The sequence below is a fragment of the Castor canadensis genome, chromosome 1 (assembly GCF_047511655.1).
Source record: "Castor canadensis chromosome 1, mCasCan1.hap1v2, whole genome shotgun sequence".
Taxonomy (NCBI): Eukaryota; Metazoa; Chordata; class Mammalia; order Rodentia; family Castoridae; genus Castor; species Castor canadensis.
This window is the reverse complement of record NC_133386.1, coordinates 3,099,149-3,119,669: the sequence shown is the minus strand read 5'-3', so window position 1 is coordinate 3,119,669 and position 20,521 is coordinate 3,099,149. Positions and strand designations below refer to the sequence as shown.

The following is a 20,521-nucleotide window of genomic DNA, read 5'->3' as shown; positions in this document are numbered from 1 at the left end:
CAATGTACCCCAATTTCCATACTGTGGGTATGTGTTCATACCCACAGCAGCTCAACAGCCTCTGAGGGCTGCAGGTGTGGACACATTGGCTTTGTTAGAGTTTACATTTTTATCACGTTTGATCCAACTTCTATATCTAGGATTTTACCAACATGTTAATGTATACAGGTGTTCAAAAGGTATTTAGTAAAGCAAAAGATTACTCTCTTGAATATTATTCAAAAATGGCTAATTAAATCAATTCTGGTACACTGTACCATGGAATACTATTCAGAAAAAATTTAAAAATAGAGTAAATCTGTATATTCTGATTAATTCTCAAGCTATAAGTAAGCAAATGAAGGAAGGAGCGAGGAGAAAAGGCTGCAAGGGGCCTTGTGCTCAAATTAGGGATGTCACATATATGGATCTGTGTCACATAGGATTCTTCTGTTGGCTACATACAGCCCTGGGAACACTGGTGACCCATATATAGATCTGGGTCACATAGGATTCTTCTGTTGGCTACATACAGCCCTGGGAACACTGGTGACCTTAGGGCAAGGTGAATGTGGTTGGAGAAGGACATATGTGCATCTCTGTGCATGAGTTGTATATTATATATAAAATATGCACTATTATGACATGGGTCATTGTGATGGTCACCTCCTATTCTTCAAAGAAGAAAAGAGAAAGTGAAAGAGCTCCTAACAAGGGTTTTTGTCATGGTTGGAAGTTCTTTAATTAAGTGTGCTCCTCCAGGTAACCAGGTGAAGATGTTTTGTTCTTCCCTCTACCATGAAGTCTAGCTGCAGAGCGATGGGAGGCAGCCCCGTTACGTAACTTTCTCCTCTGTTTACTTGAAGTGCACTGGGGGGAGGGGCAGCTGTGTGTATCTGGGGCAGGGAGAGGGCTGGCAAATAGGAACAAGAACGCACACTTCACTTCCTCTTTGCAATGTGGAGATGAGTGGCCTAGACAGCAGGTCAGAATGTGCCTGTGTTTTTGCCCTATAATGCTCAGTTTCCACTGTTCCAGAAAGAAACTGTCCTTGCAGCTACTGGCTTTCAGATTGCCCAGCCTGTACATAGCTCCCCCTGCCCAGCCTCTCACACTAATAAGAAGGACCCTTCAAGTGCTTCTCCAGTGGGTTACCACTTAGACTGGAATGCAGTTATGGCTCACTCCACACAATCGTATGGATCACACAATTGAAATCAAAGTCATAGAAACTTGACCATGGAGGTCATCAAATTCAACTTCAGATTTCACAGATGAGGAGAGAGGCACAGAGGGGTGCCTTCTGTCTTTTAGACAGAGGTAATTGCCTTTCTGGCTTGAATCAAAAAGACAAGGTAAGCTGGACATAGTGGCACATGCCTGTAATCCCAGCACTCAAGAGGCTGAGGCAGGAGGATGTGACTTCGAGTAGGCTGGACTGCATAGGAAGACCCTATCTCAAAAAAAAAAAAAGTGGGAGACAGATCCAAGAGTGAGGACTAATTCTCCATTCCATTCTGCATTCCTCTTCTTACCCCTAAACTCAGCTTTCTCCTGAACCTTCTTTGGCCCACCTGCTGACAATGGCCTTTTTGCTGTGCAGCCTAAGAAACTAATACAGAACTGAAATAAAAGTCCAGACTGCAATACTCTTTGGAGTGTGGAATGTGTGCTTGTGTGGCTGTGATTCTTTAGCCCTGACTTCTTCTTCCCAGGATCATGCTTATTCTTTAAATGTCAATCATTACAAGCTACCAATTTCTATATATTATGAAAGCAGACTTTTCAAAATATGCAAAAATAGTCAATCTGAGCAATTCTATTAAGAACACTAATCTGTTAGAAAGATTGAGCCAGCTGATTGTAGGGGATTGTATGTCAGTTAACCATCAACAGGTTTACTCTAAGCCAGTTGTAGAGGAGTAAGACTAATTTACTTCCTATACCTCCAGCTCCAGACTCTCCCAAAGCCAACCACCCATTCACAACGAGGGAAGCACAAAAGCCAAGTGCCATTGTGACAGCTAGGATGATGGAATAGCCACCTATTCCTATAGCCACCCACAGAACATTTCATTGTAGTTCCAGAGATCCCAGGAATGCAAACTGTGAGCAGATCCTTCCCAAACATCCTGGGCTCCTCTGGGCAGAGCTCCCTTTACTTGACTCCCTACGGTGAGAGGCAGGAACCTAGAAAATAGGGCTGCAGAACATCTAAGCCAATCTCATCCAAAATGGAAGTCAACTATTTTTAAGACACTTATGACATTAGTTTAATGCAATAATACATAACTGAAATTATTTCACATCCAAAAGCCATCTTAAAAGAAACTGGGTGTAGAATATGAAGACAAAGCAGCCAAGCAATATGGAGCAATGAGGATGAGAGGAGGTGATGGAGCTGACTTTAGAGACCCTGCAGGGGCTGGGAGCAGGTTTCTGATGAAAGGTACCTGTCAGGAATGGGGTTTGACATCACTCCTCAGTGCAGAGTAATGAGTGAGACATCTTGTGATTAAGCCAAAGTCCCAATGTAAAGGATAATGCTTGGAAAAGAGACTAGTAAGAAAAGAACATGAAGAGAATACCAAAATTAGAAGGCTGTTCTTAGGTTGCGAAATCAATAAATATAATTATGCAGTGTTCTCATCAAAGATACTTCCTGTGCAATCTTCAATGTTTCTATTATCTTCAGTTACCTGAACTTTGCCATAGAGTCTCATGTCTCAGTTCAAAGCAGTGAAGAAAACTAGAAACAAAAGAAAGCAGAAATTGTGCTGGCACCATCCGATTTCTCTAAGGTATTAAGACAAAACCTCTATGAGTTTAACATTGCCTTCAAATATCTTCTAGTATTACCTGCACATGTACTCGGCATGGAGCCTGCTGGGGTCCACAGAGGACCATACTCCAACCACAGTTTTTCACACACGTCAAAATATTTCAATAGGCCTGGTGGTGGTGGCTCATGCCTGTCATCCCAGCTACTCAGGAGGATCACAGTTTAAAGCCAGCCCAGGCAAATAGTTCACCAGACCCTATCTTGAAAAAAACCAACACAATAAAATGGCTGGTGGAGTGGCTCAAGGTGTAGGCCCTGAGTTCAAAACCCAGTACCACGAAATAAATAAATAAATAAATGTTCCATGGATATCCAAAGAAATGTTGTTCAGCCAAATCTCTCAAGGTCAGAGAGGACACTAAAATTTATTTGTTTTGTGCAAAATGACCCATTTGCAATCCTACTTCCACCTTCACAAGGAACTCTGGAGCTGTTAACAAGACATGTCAACACACTACCATAACCAGAAAACATCAGCACAGGACCTGGAATGACACTGGATGGTGGCCTCGTGCATCTGGCATAGAGTAGGTGAGGATGTGGAAAGGAGCGATGGGGTTTGTTCTTATGTTCAAAGTCCCTATCACACCCTTCCCAAGCTGCCCTTGTGCCTATCAGCTGTTAAAGCCTTTAGATCCAACCAAGGAGATCTTAAAATCAGTAACCATCACTGAAAATCAATTTCTAATTGTCTTAATTTAATGCATGCTGTACTAGATGTCCCATGGTTAAAATGAGCAAACATATCAGCTTCCTTGTCATTGAAACTTAAAAAACTCCCCTCTGAGATTCAAGGTCAACAACACCTTTCCTCTGTTCTTCACCGTGCATGTTGTCAATTTGGCCTAGAGACCAAAGGCAAAACAGCAACAGCAGCAGAGTCTGAGAGCTGGAGGAGTGCCAGCTCCTTACTCATGTGCAGGGATCCCATGTCACCACTAGCTGTCACTCAAACACTAGTACCCACTGGTGTCCCTTCTCCCATTGACAAAGGGACAGTCACATATACATACACATGCCACATATGTACAGGTGCATTGCTGCCATGCCAGCCATGTGCCACAGCTTTCCTTCCCAAGCCGGGATATCACAGTAACAGGGTTGTTGAATGTTCACACCCTTGATGGTTTCTACAGTTACATATTTCCAGACTATTATCAAGGAGAATTTTGCCAAATACAGAGGATGCAGTAAAATCTTTAGACCTTTCAAGTCCTAAAAAAAACAATTTGTAAATAAATTATTTCAAAACGATGATAGTCTCTGAATGGTATGGGTATCAGTCCTTACTCTTGCCTATTCCGACTTGCAAACTATTCCCTGCGAAGCCCTATTGCAGGGAGAATGTAGGAATTATTTGCCACTGGAGCACAGGTCCCCCCACAACATCACGTTTTGTTTCATTCTAATGTTATATGTTCCCACACGAAAGGATGAGAAATGCTGGTCGACATCCAATTCTTATTTATTTCCATAGAACTGGCAGTCAAGCATTCGTTAACTATGAAAGTAACATAGCATATATTCAGTTGTTATTTATCTTAATAGTGATGTCAGTTCCTGTAGACTTCATGAGTTCTTTCCCCAAAGAAAAGAGTACGTACCCATCAGAGCACAACTGTAGCTCAAAGCCAATACTGCGTTGAGAGCTCATGAATTTTCCAGACACTTGTGCTGATATCAAAATATTTCCCTCAAAGATGGAAAAAACCCAAACATACATATAAGGCCATTTGCAATATTTGAATTTCTTACAAAATACCCTTCTTCCAGTAGAATTAATCAATTTAAGGAACACCCTGGCTTTGTCTTAAAATCATAACTGAGCAGAGACAGGGAAAGCACAGGCAGTCGTTCCAGTATCACTTTTTGGAAGTCAGTGAGCAGTACTGTTCTCCACCATTCTCACTGGGACCAAAACGCACTGTTCAGGGAGACCCGAAATCCAGCCTTTGTTTCAAATGCCCTTGGGCTATGCAGACAGCCCCGAGTGGACACAGAGGTTCATGTTCCCTGTGTGGGAAGGACTTTTGTGACTTCATGCCTCTGGTGACGCCGAAGGTGAAGAGCCCATTGACTCCATTCTAGAGACACCAGCCATCTGTCCTGATGCTCTGCCCTCATGAATGGACACCTGCCACCAGGCAAGGCCCAGGGCTGGCTGCAGGAAAGAAAGCAGCCCCCAGAACTGCTCTTCCTACCTGCCTCCCCAGCTGGGTCCCGAGCGATCCCTGGTATCTTTTCATTACCTAACTTTCCACAGTTTAACCAACAACAAAACCATCCCAGTGGACTCATTTTTCCTTTGTATTTTAACTACAGCCCAGAAAAAAAAGCTTGTCTACTTCATTTGGGCCCACTTCTAACCAAAACCAGAAGGCTTTAAGTGAAATAAAAGATGTCTGTCTGGGTTTCTTTTATGTGAAAATCAGATATCCAAGAATCACTTTTGTTTCCAAAGGAAATTTTCCATCTTCACTTTTTCACTAGGGCTATTCCCAGCAAAGAAGTACCCAAATGCATCCCCATCCCATCTCCCCTGGAAATCAAGCACATCCATCTGCTCCAACCCTCACCTCCAACTTCAGGAGGACGCAGAGGGCCCTGCACACAGGGCTGGATTCCTCATGACGCAGCCCTGGTTTGGAGAAGACAACAGCCCTCCCTGCTGCCCCCATCGGCAACAGGCATTAGGGGTCATCACCAGCACCCCTCCCTCTGAACACATCAATGCAAGCCATCCACAGGACAGGTTACCCACCCCCAATGCACAGGATGCAGAGAGGAGAGATGGCCAGCCACCTCCGTTCAACACTTCTTGTCTGCCTTCTGCCACCTCCCATCCCACCTTCCCCCCCTTCTGTCCCTACACAGCTCCAAGTTCACAAGGATCTGGGTTTCTGCCTAAACAGCTCATCCCCATCCCACTCCCAATTTCCTGAAGACACACATAAAATCCCATTTGTGGGGGGAAGTCTACTGGAGTTGTCTTGCACAGGGAGCTCCAAAGACCAGCAGGGGCCTTGCTCTGGAGCATCCCTACTCCATCCGAACCTCTCCTGTAGGCGCTCCATCCCTTCCTTTCCCTCCTCCCCCTCCCCTACCTTGCTCCTCGCTGCTGCCCCCAAACCAGGCAGTGGGTTCCTCCTCTGAGAGCCGGGATTCTCCTCCACCTCCTCCACCCTCGAGGGCTTTGCGTTTCTTCGACATCTCTGCCCAGGGCTGGGGTTTGGGGGTTTGCTTTCCCCACCCCCTGGCCCTCCCCTCTTGGAGGGGAGAGTGACGGTGGGGTTAGATGGAGGGGAGGGGGCTAGGTAGAGAGGAAAAGGATGGGGAGAAGAGACCAGGGAGGGAGATGGAACGAAATTGCTGCTGGAAGGGATGCTGGAGTGGCAGGGAGGCAGGAGAGGCAGGGACTCAGAGCAGAAACCCCACAATCACTTCCATCAGGATAGCCCTAGACTAGGGCTGTTTTCTTTCTCTCTCTCTCTCTCTCTCTCTCTCTCTCCTCTCTCTCTCTCCCTTCCTCTCTCTCTGTCTCTCTCTCTCTCTCCCTCTCTCTCTCTCTCTCTCTCTCTCTCTCCTGTTTTTCATTAAACTAGAAGAGAAAGCTGAGAGGAGAAGAGAGATCCAAACCATAGAAGAGAGGCTCCTTGGACATTTCAGTAGATCTCCTCCTAATTTGGGAGGGGTCATTGGGGTGCATTCTATGAGAACCCCTGGCCTTGGCTGGCTGGGAAGGAGCTTGTTTCCTGGCTATGGGGGACACAGTGTGGGCAGTGTTCAGCGGGGGTGTGTTTTCAATGGATTGCAAGGAAAATTGGGTGGAATGAAGAAGATGAAATACTGCAGAACACGAAACATAGTGATGCTTTCAGGCCTGGAGTCTCAGGCCCCCTCCTCCCCTATGACATCATATGATTCTTCCCAAAAGATACTGGGAGTGGGACAGAAGAGAGGTGGCAGAGGCAAGGAGAGGAGGCAAGGGCAGGGGGGTCTGTCTCCATTGAGAACAGAAGAAGGGCAGCAGCAGGAAGGAGGAAGTCGAGGTGCCTGGCAGCCCTTCTCTTGGTGGCCTCAAGAGGCACCTGCGGGTCTGGCAGCAGCCCTTGCGGTTTGCAGCTGGCGCTGGCACTCAGTCTTCCCAGGGAACTTGGAGCTCCAAACTCCTGGAGCTCTGAGTGATTCTCCCTGCAGCTGACACTTGGGCTGGGGTTGGCTGCAGTCTTTCTCACCTCCTCTGCAAACCCTTGGATCTCTGGCTTTATAAACTTCTAGTTTATAAAGTAGCCCCAGTCATGTCCACAAACATGATACACCAGACACCACACACACACACACAAACACACACACACATTTTCTTACGGCCAAAAAAAATGGAAGGAAACGCTGGCAAGTTTTTTAAGTAGAAAAAAAGTTGGAATTAAGGGGTTTTTTTTCTCTCTCTCTTAAATGTTAGATAAAACAGAATTACTAACTTACCCCCCAAAGTAGGCTGAAGCGCATATCTGCCTTCTGCTTCATTTCGCTTTCATACATTCAAAACTGGGCGGGGGGAGGCAACTCTCCGGGAGCGGAGGGTCCAGGGCTCCGTCCAGAGCTACACGAAACAAGTTGGCAAGCCGGGGTGGCCCAAGTTCGGGACCTGTCCAAGACGCTCGCATCCGCTCCATTCAGCAGGCAGATCCAGGGGCTCCAGGCACTCAGGAGTTCTGCAAGCTTCTCGCAAAAGGGGAAGACAACTCTGAACCGTGTGTGATGTTCCTCTTGTCCTCCTTTCCATCTGGGGCTCCCGGGAACGCAGCAGCGAGCGCTCTAGGCGCCAAGAGAGACCTGTCCATCCCAGCTCAAGCTCCCGGCAGCTGCAACTTTGCATCCGCACACCTACGAGTAGAATGTGTGTGCGTGTGTGCGCGTGAGTGCACACGAGTGTGTGTGAGTGTGCGCGCGTGTCCAGTCCGTGTGTCCGTGCGCACTTGACCTTTGGGGGTGCATGTGCTCTCAGGAACCACTCTCCCCGACTGCTGGGACTTAAAGAGTTTTCCTTTAAGCCAGCGATGCTGCCTGGACACCCCCCCTCCCGCCCGCGTCCAACAGGAGGCGATGACGTCTGCAGCCTCGTTGCCAGAGCAGTCCCCAGGCTGCCGCTGCCTTTCATTGACAGGAGCAGGCGCTCGGACGTCAGCAGCAGGACCTTTGGCGAGGCTGCTCCTGCGGAGACGGCTCCCACCCCCGCACCTGCGGGCCCGCAGAGGGGGTGGGGATGAAATCAAAGCCCCCGGGGAGGGGGCTAGGGAGATACTGGGACTGAGGAAGGGGGGTGACTGCCCTCTTTGTCCTGGAGCCCCGAGTTTATAAATAGCGCTGTCTCCAGCCAGACTCGCACCCTCTCCTGCGCGCCCCCGCAGTGCCCCCCGCCCCTTGTCACTTTTGTGTCGCTCTGCGTGGAGGGAGGCAGAGGGGCGGGGGAGCAGGGAATGGAAACAGACGTTGGTTCTCTCTCTTCTTCCCATTCATAGATTCGGTTGGAGTCATGGGGCCACCACTCCTCCGGGAGTCGCAATGAATGGAGGGATGCCCACGCTCGGGGACCACCAGGTCCGCAGAGCTGTCGCCGGCGCAGGGGGCGCTCTTCCCCCAGGGGACGGGCATCCTCCCTTAGGCGGGTGGGGAGACCCCAAACGACCACCCTAAAGCGACTGAAGACCCGTCTTATCCCTCCCCTCCGACCCACCAGGTTTTACTTTTCTCGTGTTGGGGAGACGGTTGGGAGGGGAGCCTGCCCTTGTGGTACTGAGTCTCAAAACGCAGAGAGCTGTTCTCAGCCCCCGCACCGTGGAGAGCTCGCGTGGGGACCCAGACAAGGGCCATTCTGCAGTCCGACCTTAGCTACAGCTAGGGGAGCGGCCGCGTGGTGCAGGGCAGTGGTTGGGGACAAGGGTGTCGCCTCCCTCTGCTCACGCTGGCTGCCCAGAACCGCGTGTCCTCCCTTCCTAAGCACCCAGGGATGCTCCACGCCAGGGAGGGTAACGCGGTGTGGGGATGCGGGGGACCACAGAGCTGGTTCCCCATCCAAGCCCAGCGCGCCAGGAATGCAGGGGCGCGCTCTGCTGCGGGAGCCGCAGGATCGAGAGGCCCACGCAGGACCCTGGCTGCCAGCACCGCGCCGCACTCCTGGCTGGACGCTGCCCCCGCCTCTCGCCCAGGCACCTAAAAGATGGGGACGCCCATCACAGCTCCGGAGCTCCACATCAGAGGCTTCCGTGGGGCATGAAGAGCACAAGTGCTGCTAAAGTGCTACCTCTAGACTGGGGTGCAGGACTGGTGACAACAAAGCCCAGGAGTGTGGGAACTTCCTACACAGAGCCCTTAGGAGCTAGGCATGGCCAGTGCTGGGGGGAGGGTTGCAAGCAGAATGCCTACTCCTTGGACCTTTCCCCGCCCCCCCCCACTCCTGCCCCAGGGAAAGCCAATTAGGCAAGAGACTCCCACCCTTCCTGTCACAGATACATGTCATTTCTACCTCGGAGGAAGAGCAGAGGGAAGCCGTCCTGACTCTTGCCTTCCACCCTCTGCTTCCCTTCCCCACAGACAGGGTGAGAAACAGCTGCCTGGGCTCCATTCTGCTCCACCCAAGGGACAGCCCCTGGTCCTGTCCCCTGGTTTATCAGCACCTAGGACACACTTCATCCCCTCCTCCTGTCTATAACCCCATCCTGCCCTTGGTTTCGGTTGCTGTGCTCTTTTGCCTTAGGTCCTGACTACATTCTGGTCACTCCCTTGGTCACATTTGTGGCAGCCCTCATCTCCCCAGCTTCTTGATATTGGGGTGTTCTGAGGCCATTATAGACCTCGATACTTTCCATGGTGGCTTCTTCAGCTGGTGGGTTCACTCAGCCTGGTGGCTTGAAATGCTATCTCAATGCGACTGATGACTCTCGCATTTGAGATTCTGCTTGGACCTCTCCCCTAAGTCTAGATGCAGGCCACCCACCAGCTCCCCTTGCGTGCCCAGAAGGCATCTGAAGCCCAACACAACTGTCACTCTGGATCCTGGATCATCACTGCCCTGCTCTTTCCATGGTTTTACCCTCCTCAGTGAATAGAAATGTCCTGTCCTAGTCACCCTCGGGTCAAAGCCACTGGAGCAATGCTGACCCTCATTCCTAGTATCCCATGCCCTCTGTCCCCTGGGTCTTGAATGTGTCAGGTTCCAGGCACCGTTCACTGACCCACTGACCCCAACTGAGCCTTCTGGGTCATGTCCAGGTTGTTGCTGTCCCTCCTCTGCCCCTACCCTCACTCCACAATATTCTAAATGTAGCATCCAGAGCTACCCTATTAAAATACGAGCACATGGCTCTTCTCAGCTGAGCCTTCCAATGGTTTGCCAGCACGCACTGACAGCCAAAGTCCTGGGACCTCTCTGGCCTGCCCCTTCTCTTTGTTACTGTGTCCTGGGCTCCATGGGCTTTTCCAGTACCCACACGAGGTCCTCTCTCTCAGAATCTTTGCAGCCCCCTTTCCAGGGGACTGGAAGATGGCCAGTGTCTATTCTTTTCCTCCCTTACATGTGCTCTGCACTCCAAAGTCCATGCTGTGAACACCAGCACCACCAGCACTCTCACCCTGTCCTTGTGCTCTCTCTCCGCACATGGCTTGTGGACCCCTTATTCACCTAGCCTGTCTCCTCCTAAAATGTCAGCTTCCTGATGATGGGATTTTTTTTGTCTCTGCTTATAATTGCACGAAAACTACTCAAGCTCATCAGAAGCCCTTCCCCTCTCATTGCACATTCAGGAGAAGTAAATAGAAGGTGAGTGTGGGGGAGTGGGGAGTGGAGGACTTTTCTCTGACACAGCGGTCCCCCAAGCTAAAATGAACACATATAGATAGTATTAAGGGGTGGGCCTTTTGGAGGTGACCAGATCACGAGAACATAGCCTCATGAACACATTAGGATCCTCTTAAAAGGGGCTAAAGGAGTGCTTTGCCCCTCCCACTGTGTAGGGTCCTATAGAAGGAGGACCCAGAAGTTGAATCTACTGGCACTTTGATCTTGAAGTTCCTAGCTTACCGAACTGTGAGCAATAAAATTCTTTTCTTTATAAATAAAAAAATGGGCATATATATATATGTATATATATATATATATATTTGTATTTGCATATGTCTCTAAAGCCTCCACCCAGACCACTGTCTCCTCTCTGGTGATTCCTGAGAAATGCAGTGACACTCTCTCCTGCTGCTCACTTTCTTCTTCAATCTCTCCTTCCTCTTCTCACCTCCCCTCCCTTCTCTTCCCTTCTCTGCCCAGCCTGAGGCTGGCTGTGGGCCCCTGGGGGTGCAATTGACCACATAGGAGGTGAAGGTACCTCTTAGCTGTGTGTCCCTTCCCTGAAGTCCTGCTTCAGTGCCCTCACATCCCTTTTCACCCAACAAGGCAAGAGTCCAGTCCCTGAGGCTTTGGAGTACCCAAACTATGAGCCAAAATCTCCAGTCACCCAACAACCACTGAACTAGGGTCCTAAGCAGGAATTCCTGGGATTCCCTGGTGGGGCTGAAGAACAAGCTGTAGCCAAGGCACTGGGACAGCATTGATGAAAACAGTGAGGGAGCCACAGGTGTACCTTCCCAGGGGAAGGTGGCCAGAGAAGACCTGGTACAGGCCCATCGGGAGCACCAGGGAGGCCTGGATGCAGAGCCCAGAGGAAGAAGAGCAGGCAGGGCAAGGCTGGAGCACTAGGGCACTAGGGCACCAGCCACTTGGACTCTGTCAAGAAGATGGTGAAGGGCCTTCCAGCCAGACTGAGGAGTTGAAACTATACCCTGAAGCCTTGAAGAGTTTCAAGAAAGAGGTGAAACGGTGTCCAGTGTGTCTGAGGAAGAAAGTTTGTGAGCAGCTCAACCAGAGGTAATAGGGGCAGAGCCACAGAAGAAGCTGATACAGGGTAAGAGTGACATGGGCCATGTGTGGTGACACAGGGAACGGCTTCTAGAATGCACATGCAATTGCCGGTCTTCCTGGGGACAATCTAAACTTTGTTCAGATTAAGAGCTGCTGTTGTCTTGCACATGTGGAAACTCCATCTTACCTGGATCTCAGCTGATCCGGATGGGAGCTCAGGTGACAGACCGATGTGAGCAGGGAGCCACCTCATCCCTTTGCCGTGGGCAATAGGTCTTTGTGAAGATGAAGACACACTCACTTCCTTTCCTCCAGCCCCCCCTTCCCATGTCAAGGTAATAGGTCAAGTTGGAGGGCATCCCTGTAAGCCATGGAAAGGGTAATGAGGAAGTGAAAAGTAGTCTAAGAAACAGAGGTCATGGACAGTTTTTGGTTTTGCTTTTGCAGTACTGGGGGTCTGAGCTCAGGACTTTGCACTTGCTAAGCAGGTGCTCTACTGCTTAAGACACACCTCCATCCCCCTTCCCCCACTTCATTCTCAGGGCCAGAGCATCTGTCACCAGTGCACATAGCAGGTTTCCCCCTGGCTTCAGCACTCCCCTTCACTTCCTTAAGGAGTTCTTTAAAGATAAAAGACAAGACAAGGGAGGACTTGGGACTTCTGGCTGAGGAAAGAGCTCGTTTCAGGGTGACAGCTGCTTCCCAGAGGCAGACCTGTTCTTTTTCCCTTTGCTGGGAAGAGTTTCCAGGTTCTTCACATTCTGAGAAGAAGAGAGATCTTCAGATAAATGCAGTGTTAATTCTGATCCCTTCCAAGGAGCAGTATAAAACCCAAGTCACTTGGCAAAGAATTCTACTTGATACACAACATCGACAGAAGACCTGCGTTTCCCCCAGCCCACTACAGTCTGAATGTGCTCCTCCCCATTCATGTTTGGAAGCTTGACCCCCAGCACAGTTGTGCTGGGAGATGGGCAGAGCCTAAGGGGAGGTGTCTAGGTCACCAGGTGCCAGAACGGATTGATGCCAGAGCAGGCTTTCCTCTTCTTTCTCCAGCCACGTGATGAAGCAACAGCAAGGCTGTCACCAGTTTTCACCTTGGACTTTTCAGCTTCCAGAACTGTGAGAAATAAGTTTCTGTTCTTTACAACTTATCCAGGCTCGAGTGTTCTGCTACAGAAGCACAAACCAGATGTCAAAAGAGGCTTCATTGCACTGAGCAGCCCGGCAAGACTGTTTCATTATGTAAAAGAACTTCTAGGTTGAGGGACATTATTTTCAAACAAGTGTAGGAGACACAGGAAGCCTGAAAGTAGCTTATTTAAAGTTGCAAGTGAGCTAAATCTAAAAATGAAGACTAACAGTTGATTCTCTGAGATAGAAGGAACATGAATTTATCTAAGGAGGCCAGTCCTTCAGCCCCAAAACCCTTATAAGGGAAAATGATCAGGCGAAAGCAGGCCCTGGGTCTATAGTAGTGTTTCTAGAGGACATTACAGTTGTGTTCAGATGTTAAATCAATCACATAATGCTAGAAATATTAATTATAATAACTATTCTTGTTGCAGAAGTAGTTGAACTTAGTTATCCCGACTATGTTCATCTTTAGATTTTATCACTTATGCCTTTTTTTTTTTTCCGCAGTACTGGGGATTGAACTCAGGGAGTTGTGCTTGCTAGGCAGGCTCTTTACTGCCTGAGCCCCAGGCGCAGGTCTTTTGTTTTTAGTTTCTTTTCAGATAGGAACTTGTCAACTTTGTCCGAGTTGGTCAACTTGGCATGTCACCATGCCCAGCTTGTTCCTGTGGGATAGGGTCTCCCTAACTTTTGCCTTGAACCATAACCCTCCTATCTCTGCCTTAGTTGGGATTACAGACCTGTACCACCATTCCCTGCTCCACTTATGTGCTTTCCATTTGGAAATCAGTTCAAATTTAATAAGTTGCAAGATAAAAATAGTACAAAAGTCCCCATAATGCCTGCTACCAGGGTCACCTTTACTTAACATTTTCCCTCATTTGCCTTATCACTCACGTGCTCTCCTAACCAGCTGGGTGTGGGTTAGATGTGGTTTGGCCTTTTCTACCCTCAGACACTTCAGTGTGTGTTCCCTATGGACAGGGGTATTTTCTTGTAGGAACACACTGCTGTTACCACCATCGGCATTGACACTGATGTCGTTGGTACAGCACGTCCATCTAGTGATCGTGTTTCTGCTTGGTTGATTGATACAATAACATCTTAAACCCCCCCTACACACACACCCAGGGACAGAATGCCTTTAATTGCAGTTTTTCCTAAACTCTGCCAACCTGGAAAATTTCCACAGTCTTTCTTGGTTTTTCACAACCTGGACATTTTTAAAGAATGCAGATCCCCACCCCACCCCACTTTTCAAAAAGCATCTCTGGGTATGGGTGGTGTGCTGTTTCCTTGCTGTGTGTCTCAGATGAGACAGGATGTCACTTCTGGAGGCTCTCGTATCCATCTGGTCCCCACTGGTGGGGTGGATTCTGAACCAGGTGGTGTCGGATTTTTCTACTTGGTGCTAGCCACCAGTTGATAGGCGACATGGGGGCAAGGCAGCATCTCAGCTCCTGTCCCATCTCCTCTGAGGATCACACCCACCCGTGGATGAGTCTGGCTTGGTCCGCTCCTACTGGTGACTGTGAGCTCCGCACTCCCTCTGCATGGGCCTCTGTGTTGGTAAAAACTGTCCCTTCTCCCTTGTTCACTGATTTATCAATCTGCTTACTAGGAGTGTTACACCTATGGGCTCATGAACCCTTACATCCAGTGCTGTGCAATTCTTTCCTTTATGTAACTATTTTGGTGCTCATATCTGATCGTTAAAAGGGACAGTGAGAATGCATTCAAGCAGATAATCTTCCAACCTGGATCCTATACGTTATGTAATAAGACTTACCAGAAGTAAGAAAATTAGAGCCAGGCATGGTTTCTGCTGGCAACTCTGTCATGTTCTTGCACTGTGAATTTGGTGACGTCATTAAATGTGACTGAGCTTCTGTTCCCTTATGTATAGAATGGGATTCAAATATTCCCCATAATTACCTAATAAGTTTAGTTTGAGACTCCAGTGAGCAGATGGGCATTACATTTGACATTTGAGCTATCTATCATCTACCTAACTTACCTTTGCCATCTAGATATGGTTCAACCATCTATCATCTACGTGTCATATGTCTGTCTATCATCTATCTGTCATCCATTCAATGTCAGTCATTCAACATCTCCATCAGATTTCACTGAAATTTAGGAATCCTGCACTGTGGGTTCTTTTTATTCTCTCCACGGTTAACTGGCTATTCAACTCAACAAGCTTCATTTCCCCTTTCTGGATCTTATCCTTCACATTTGTAAAAGGAGAGGCTGAGCCTCCTCACCGGTGAGATTCTCTGGTTCTAAAAATTCTGATCTTCACTTCTCCAGCTCTGCCGTTCTCCACTGGCCTTGGTCCTTACTTGGCCTCAGCTACCTGCCAGCTCCTGCATGTCTCTGCTTTTCCCACTGTCTTTTGTTCTTTGCGTGTCCTGCCCTAAGTCCCCTAACTTAGTCCTGCCCTACCTTTCCTGGGAGCTCTCACACTCTATCCCCCTTTTCGACATGAAGTTAGGATGGCAGCACAGCAAACTTCTTCCCATTGCACTATTGCAGTCAGGGTGTGTGCGTGTGCAGGAGAGGTGTTCTGCCACCAGTGAGGGAACCCCAGCCTGCCCTGGGGGAGCCTCCTGGCCTTTCCCTCCTGCTGCTCCCTTCCAGCTTAGGCTGGCACTGTTTTGTGTTCAGGCATGAACGTGAAGAAAGAGACTGATGCCAACAGACATCTTTTCCTTTTACGGGGAAAAATGAAACCTTTCCAGAAGCCTTCAGCTGATGATGTTAAGCCAAGTTAAGGGGACCTCTGGTTACCACTTAAGCTGTCTCTAGCTTGGCATGAAATAATTCTCTGATGGTTGCCAGGCAAGTGTTGGGATTTTGTGCTGGTCATAATGAACATGTTTTAATTTGCTATAAAGTGGTTTTTTCCATGACTTCAACTGCCTTGTAGAGTTCACTCCTATGGCATTAATGACTGCAGATTTTGGCCCATTTGTGAAAAGGAAAAACTCTCATACCAAGACATCTTGATTTCTGGATAACCACTGATATGCTACAGCAGAAGCAGCACTGATGAATTAAAGGCTACATGTCTTTAGAGACAACAAAATTGTCAAAAAAGTAAAAGAATTTCTAGATCCAGCCAACACCAAAATAGCAATATGTCCATCCCATGAACAAGGAAAGATGGGACCTTGCTAGATTGGGCTACCTGGTGTCCAACTACACAGCCCTTTGGGACTAAATTAGTTTTTTAAGTCATCCTTGAGCAGCACACACTAGGAAACTGCTGAAAGTCAGAGCTGTTTGGAAATATATTCTACCTCTGTTACTCATTAGTGTCCCCAGTCTTCCAGCCGCCCTTCCCCATGGTATCCGAAACAACTCAACACCAGGGCTCTCTTAGACAAAGAACAAATAAGTATGCCATTGAAGACTGTGAAGTTGCTTCTCTCAGATTTGGGATGGTTCTCAACACTAAGATTTGAAAAGTTGGCAACTCTCTTGCAAATCTGAATTTTCCAATGAGAAATGCTAAGATTTTGACTAATGTACAAATAAAAGAACATGCTGTCACAGCATGGAAACTTTTTGCAATTTGGTCTTTGATCAAAAAAATTATAGTTACTTCTTTTGGTAACCATATCAATATTAAAATAAAACATACACATATACAATGAGGGCTGGGTGTGGTGGTTCAGGCCTGTAATCCCAGCTATGTGGGAGGTAGAGAGAGCAGGATCACAGTTTGAAGGCAACTTGGGCAAAAAAAAAAAAAAAAGTCATGGGTCGTGAGACTGTAGCTTAAAAAATCTGGCTTATTTCACTCAGCAGCATGTCCTCTAGGTTCACCTCAGTGGTAGCCTGTGTCAGCATTTCACTCTTCTTCATGACTCATTCGCATTCCACAGTGTGGACAAACCACAGTTGCCTCACCCAGTCATCAGTGACCTGCATTTGTGTGACTTCCACCTGGCTGCTGTGCATATTGCTTTATACAAGTCTGATGCAGCTATGCCCAGGGGATCCATTTCCAGCACACTCAGGAGTCAATTGGGCCTGTCCTTTCATCTGGAGACATCTGGCTGACCCTTGGCCTGGAAATACAGATGTGCACACTCAGGACTCCAGAAGTCAAATGCATTGGCTGGTGGGCCACAGCTGAGCGCCCCCAGACTTGTCTAGATGATGTCCCAGGTCCCGGTCCCTACCCTGCCTGGAGCTGGAGCAGCTGTGCTGAGTTCAGTGCAGTCAGGGGCCTCCGGTGGAGCAGACACTGCACACTCATCTTTTTCCCTTCCAGAAGACTTTTTAAACAGAAAAACAACCTTGGCTGTAGTGTGTCTTTAGGCCTTGAGCAACAGGCACTTGCAGAGAAGGAGCTGGGGCACAGAGGGGGCCCCTGGCTGCAGCTCTGTAGAGGGCTCTTAGTACAATCCCTCTCGTCCCTGTGCTTTTCCCTTGGGTGCTGCAGCCTGCCCCCCACCCAATGCCTTCCCTCCACCCAATGCCTTCCCCCCACCCAATGCCTTCCCCCACCCAATGCCTTCCCTCCACCCAATGCCTGCCCCCCACCCAATGCCTGCCCCCACCCAATGCCTGCCCCCTACCCAATGCCTTCCCCTCACCCCAATGCCTTCCCCCCACCCAATGCCTGCCCCCACCCAATGCCTGCCCCCTACCCAATGCCTTCCCCTCACCCCAATGTCTTCCCCCCACCCCAATGCCTTCTCCCCACTCCAATGCCTTCCAGGCAAGGGAGTGCTGCAGTTGCTGGGGGGTCATCTGGGAGGAGAGCCATAGAACTTCCTAGGGTTTCATGGGGTGGCACCAGGCACTACAAAGGGGATGGTGGGGGATGGGAAGATTGCATGGTGGATGTGGAGGGTCATAGAGGGGACGCAGTGGCTTATGGAGGTGGCAAAGTGTTGGCAGTGGAGCGAGGAGTGGGGGCTACAGGGACAGCTGGAAGCCCTGCTTACAGGCAGCCGGCCCTCGCGCGAGCCTCCTGGTCCCCCTGCTCCCCCCACCCGCCCCAGGCTGCTGCCGTCAGAGCTGCCTGCGTCAATGCTGCTTGGTGACACACACAGCTTTCCTTTTTCTCAATGAGAGAAATCTAATGGGGTTTTTATTATCAGACTCATAAATCAAACCGTGAGGCCGTCATTCCTGGCACGTGGACAGCACCCCTGCCCTGCAGCAAAGTGGGGGAGGGGGGCTAGAGTTGCTTTTCCTTTACAGGAAGATCTTTAAATATTTTATGTTTATTTTTCCAGAACTGCAGTTATGCACCGAGCATGCTTGATCTGCGGCTGGTGCAGTCAAAGACCGATGAGGAGCCAGCCCGCCGGTTCTCAGGCAATGACTCTGCAGGGCAGTCCGTTATGCCAGTGCCCGGTGCATTGGACCTTATGGGGGGAAAAATGCAGTTTGCAAGCAAACAGGGGGTCAGAGGGGACCAGCAGTTACTGCACGCTGCTGCAACACAAATCATTTACACTGGGTATTGGTGTGGGGGGGAGGTGGATTTCACAGCACCTCCCACCCTGGTGCCTGCCTGTTATCGACACAACAAAACACCAGCTATGAATCCAAATCAAGGAGCAAAGACATCAGCAGCAGTAGCAATCTGGAGCCACAGGGATCCTAAAGGTTTTGCACCCTGATGTCTGTGTGCGTGCAGATCGCTAAGTCCCACTGCCTCTGTGTGTGGCTGGCCTCCCAAAGCCAAGGAGGATCATCCTTGTTACCCCGGGAAGTGGGAAGCTAGGGTTAAGGCATCTCTTCCCCTGAATAGCTCAGAAGCCTTCTTTTTCCTATCAGACTCAACCACAGAGTAGAAACCAAGGAATGTCAAAGAAGGCCCAGGGACTAGGAGGGAGGCCCCAGCTTCCAGAAGTGGACACAGGGAACATGTTCCCTCGCTCAGGAACCACACGGTAGACACAGCCACATATACTCACCGGGTCATCCACACAGGCAAATCTGCAAGCTGGGAATCTGGTCCCTCCAAGACCAGTCTCCTGGTCTTGAGGGAATTGTCCTGTGTGAATGGGGACTTTCCTGGAAACCAGAATCTTCAGAGAGCCATGGCTGTCAGTTCTAAGTGTGGTCCCCGTGTGGGGTACTCAGAACAACGTGACCTCACAAGAAAGGAACAGCAAGGAGCTTGACCTGATTTTTTTTGTAAACTCACAATAATCTTAACTTCCTTTCCTAGCCTGTTTTTTTTCCATGCCCCAATGCATAATACCAGGAGCAAAGGGCCAAGTCTGTTCTTTGGAATCAGTCCTGGTTTTCTCTCTGTGGGTTACAACAGCAGAAGCCAGAGCTGCAGATCCAGGTGTGGCTGCAGCAGACAGAGGACCCGTCTGCAGCAGGGCACCGACTGGGATAGATGCTGTGGCCTGGTGGGATGGCTCCAACCCCTTCCTCATCTAGTTCTTGCTGCGTTTTTACAGGGAGGAAGTTCTCCACATTCCTGGGAAATTTTCATTGGTGTTAATAAGTCAACAATTGCCAGTTAAGGAAGCAGGTTACATATTTTAAGAAGCAATCAGTTGCCTATCATCCCCCACATTTTCCCTCTAGCAAGGAAGGAGATATTGATAAGGTGCCAGAGGAGGGAGGGAAGAGCCCAGGGTTCAGGAGGGCCCCAAGCAAGGAGACTAGGGAAGAAAGAAATTAGTGATGACATTGTCCTTTGCATCATCAGGAGGTGACTCTCAGATGCTGAGGACGAGGTCTTTTATGTTGAACTCGATACTTGGTAATTTGAAATGCAAAATGAAAAATATTGGCACAAGAACCTGAAACCTTAAGACACTGTTTGTGATATAACCTCCATGATGTCACATCTCAGCCCATATTCCGCTATGAATGAAAACTGCTCAGCAAAAGCAGATTTGGAGCGATAAATCCAAATCCTTTATTAAGCTGTTGATTGACGGACATTTTAGGCAGCATATTGCATGAAATGAATTAAAACTGATCCTATCGCAAAATGATTTTGTCATGCCAAATTAGGGAAGCTGACATAAGGAAGGCTTCTAGAAAATCATTTGCCTGTTTTCTTGAGTCCAAAAAAGGGGCTAAAAGATGCGTTTTGCAAATGTGTACATTTGTAGACTTCAATGGATGTCAGAGGGGAGAGAGGGGACCGGGACCTGTTGAGAGGAAGGAAGTCAGGGCACAGCCAGAACTGTCCCTGACATTCACCTAAGGACAGGACGGGGTGGTAGGCGCCTGCCGGTGGCCGGTCCCTCCCCGCTGCTCACGAGCGCGCGCGTCACTGTCGCAGCCGCGCTCCCGGACGCGGCCCGCGCTCTGATCGCCGCGGACGCGCTGCGCGGACCGAGGGCGCGGATCCCGGGCGCGGGCGCGCGGGCGCGCGCACGGGAAGCAAGGATTGTCGCCTGCTGCAAGGCTTCGGAGGAGCAAGACGCGAAAGCAAGACGCTGAGTGAGAAACGCACGCCGTGTCCTTCCTGTCTGCGGGAGCGCTTGCCGTGCGCGCGCGTAAAGCCCCCAGAAACACCATCATTCTGTGTAAGGAGTGACAGTCTAGGAAACGTGCATGGCTATATTTTATTCTCAAAGGCATCCCCATCAGTAACCCCGAGTTCCCCATCCTGAGCCTTCGGCGAGGGGAGGGAGGGCACACAGAAGCAAAAG

At 49.3% G+C, this 20,521-nt stretch overlaps 1 protein-coding gene across 3 annotated transcripts in view; it reads right to left on the bottom strand.

Moving 5' to 3' along the window:
- The window catches only part of Pde10a (phosphodiesterase 10A), a 487,897-nt gene extending 480,019 nt beyond the window's left edge, over positions 1–7,878 (bottom strand). For 2 of the 3 annotated variants that reach the window (XM_074070649.1, XM_074070664.1), the window contains exon 1: positions 5,926–7,294. In XM_074070649.1, coding sequence (XP_073926750.1) covers positions 5,926–6,031 — 106 coding nt within the window. In that variant the 5' untranslated portion in view covers positions 6,032–7,294. The other variant, XM_074070673.1, reaches the window with a different exon arrangement.
- Positions 7,879–20,521: the final 12,643 nt, after the last annotated feature.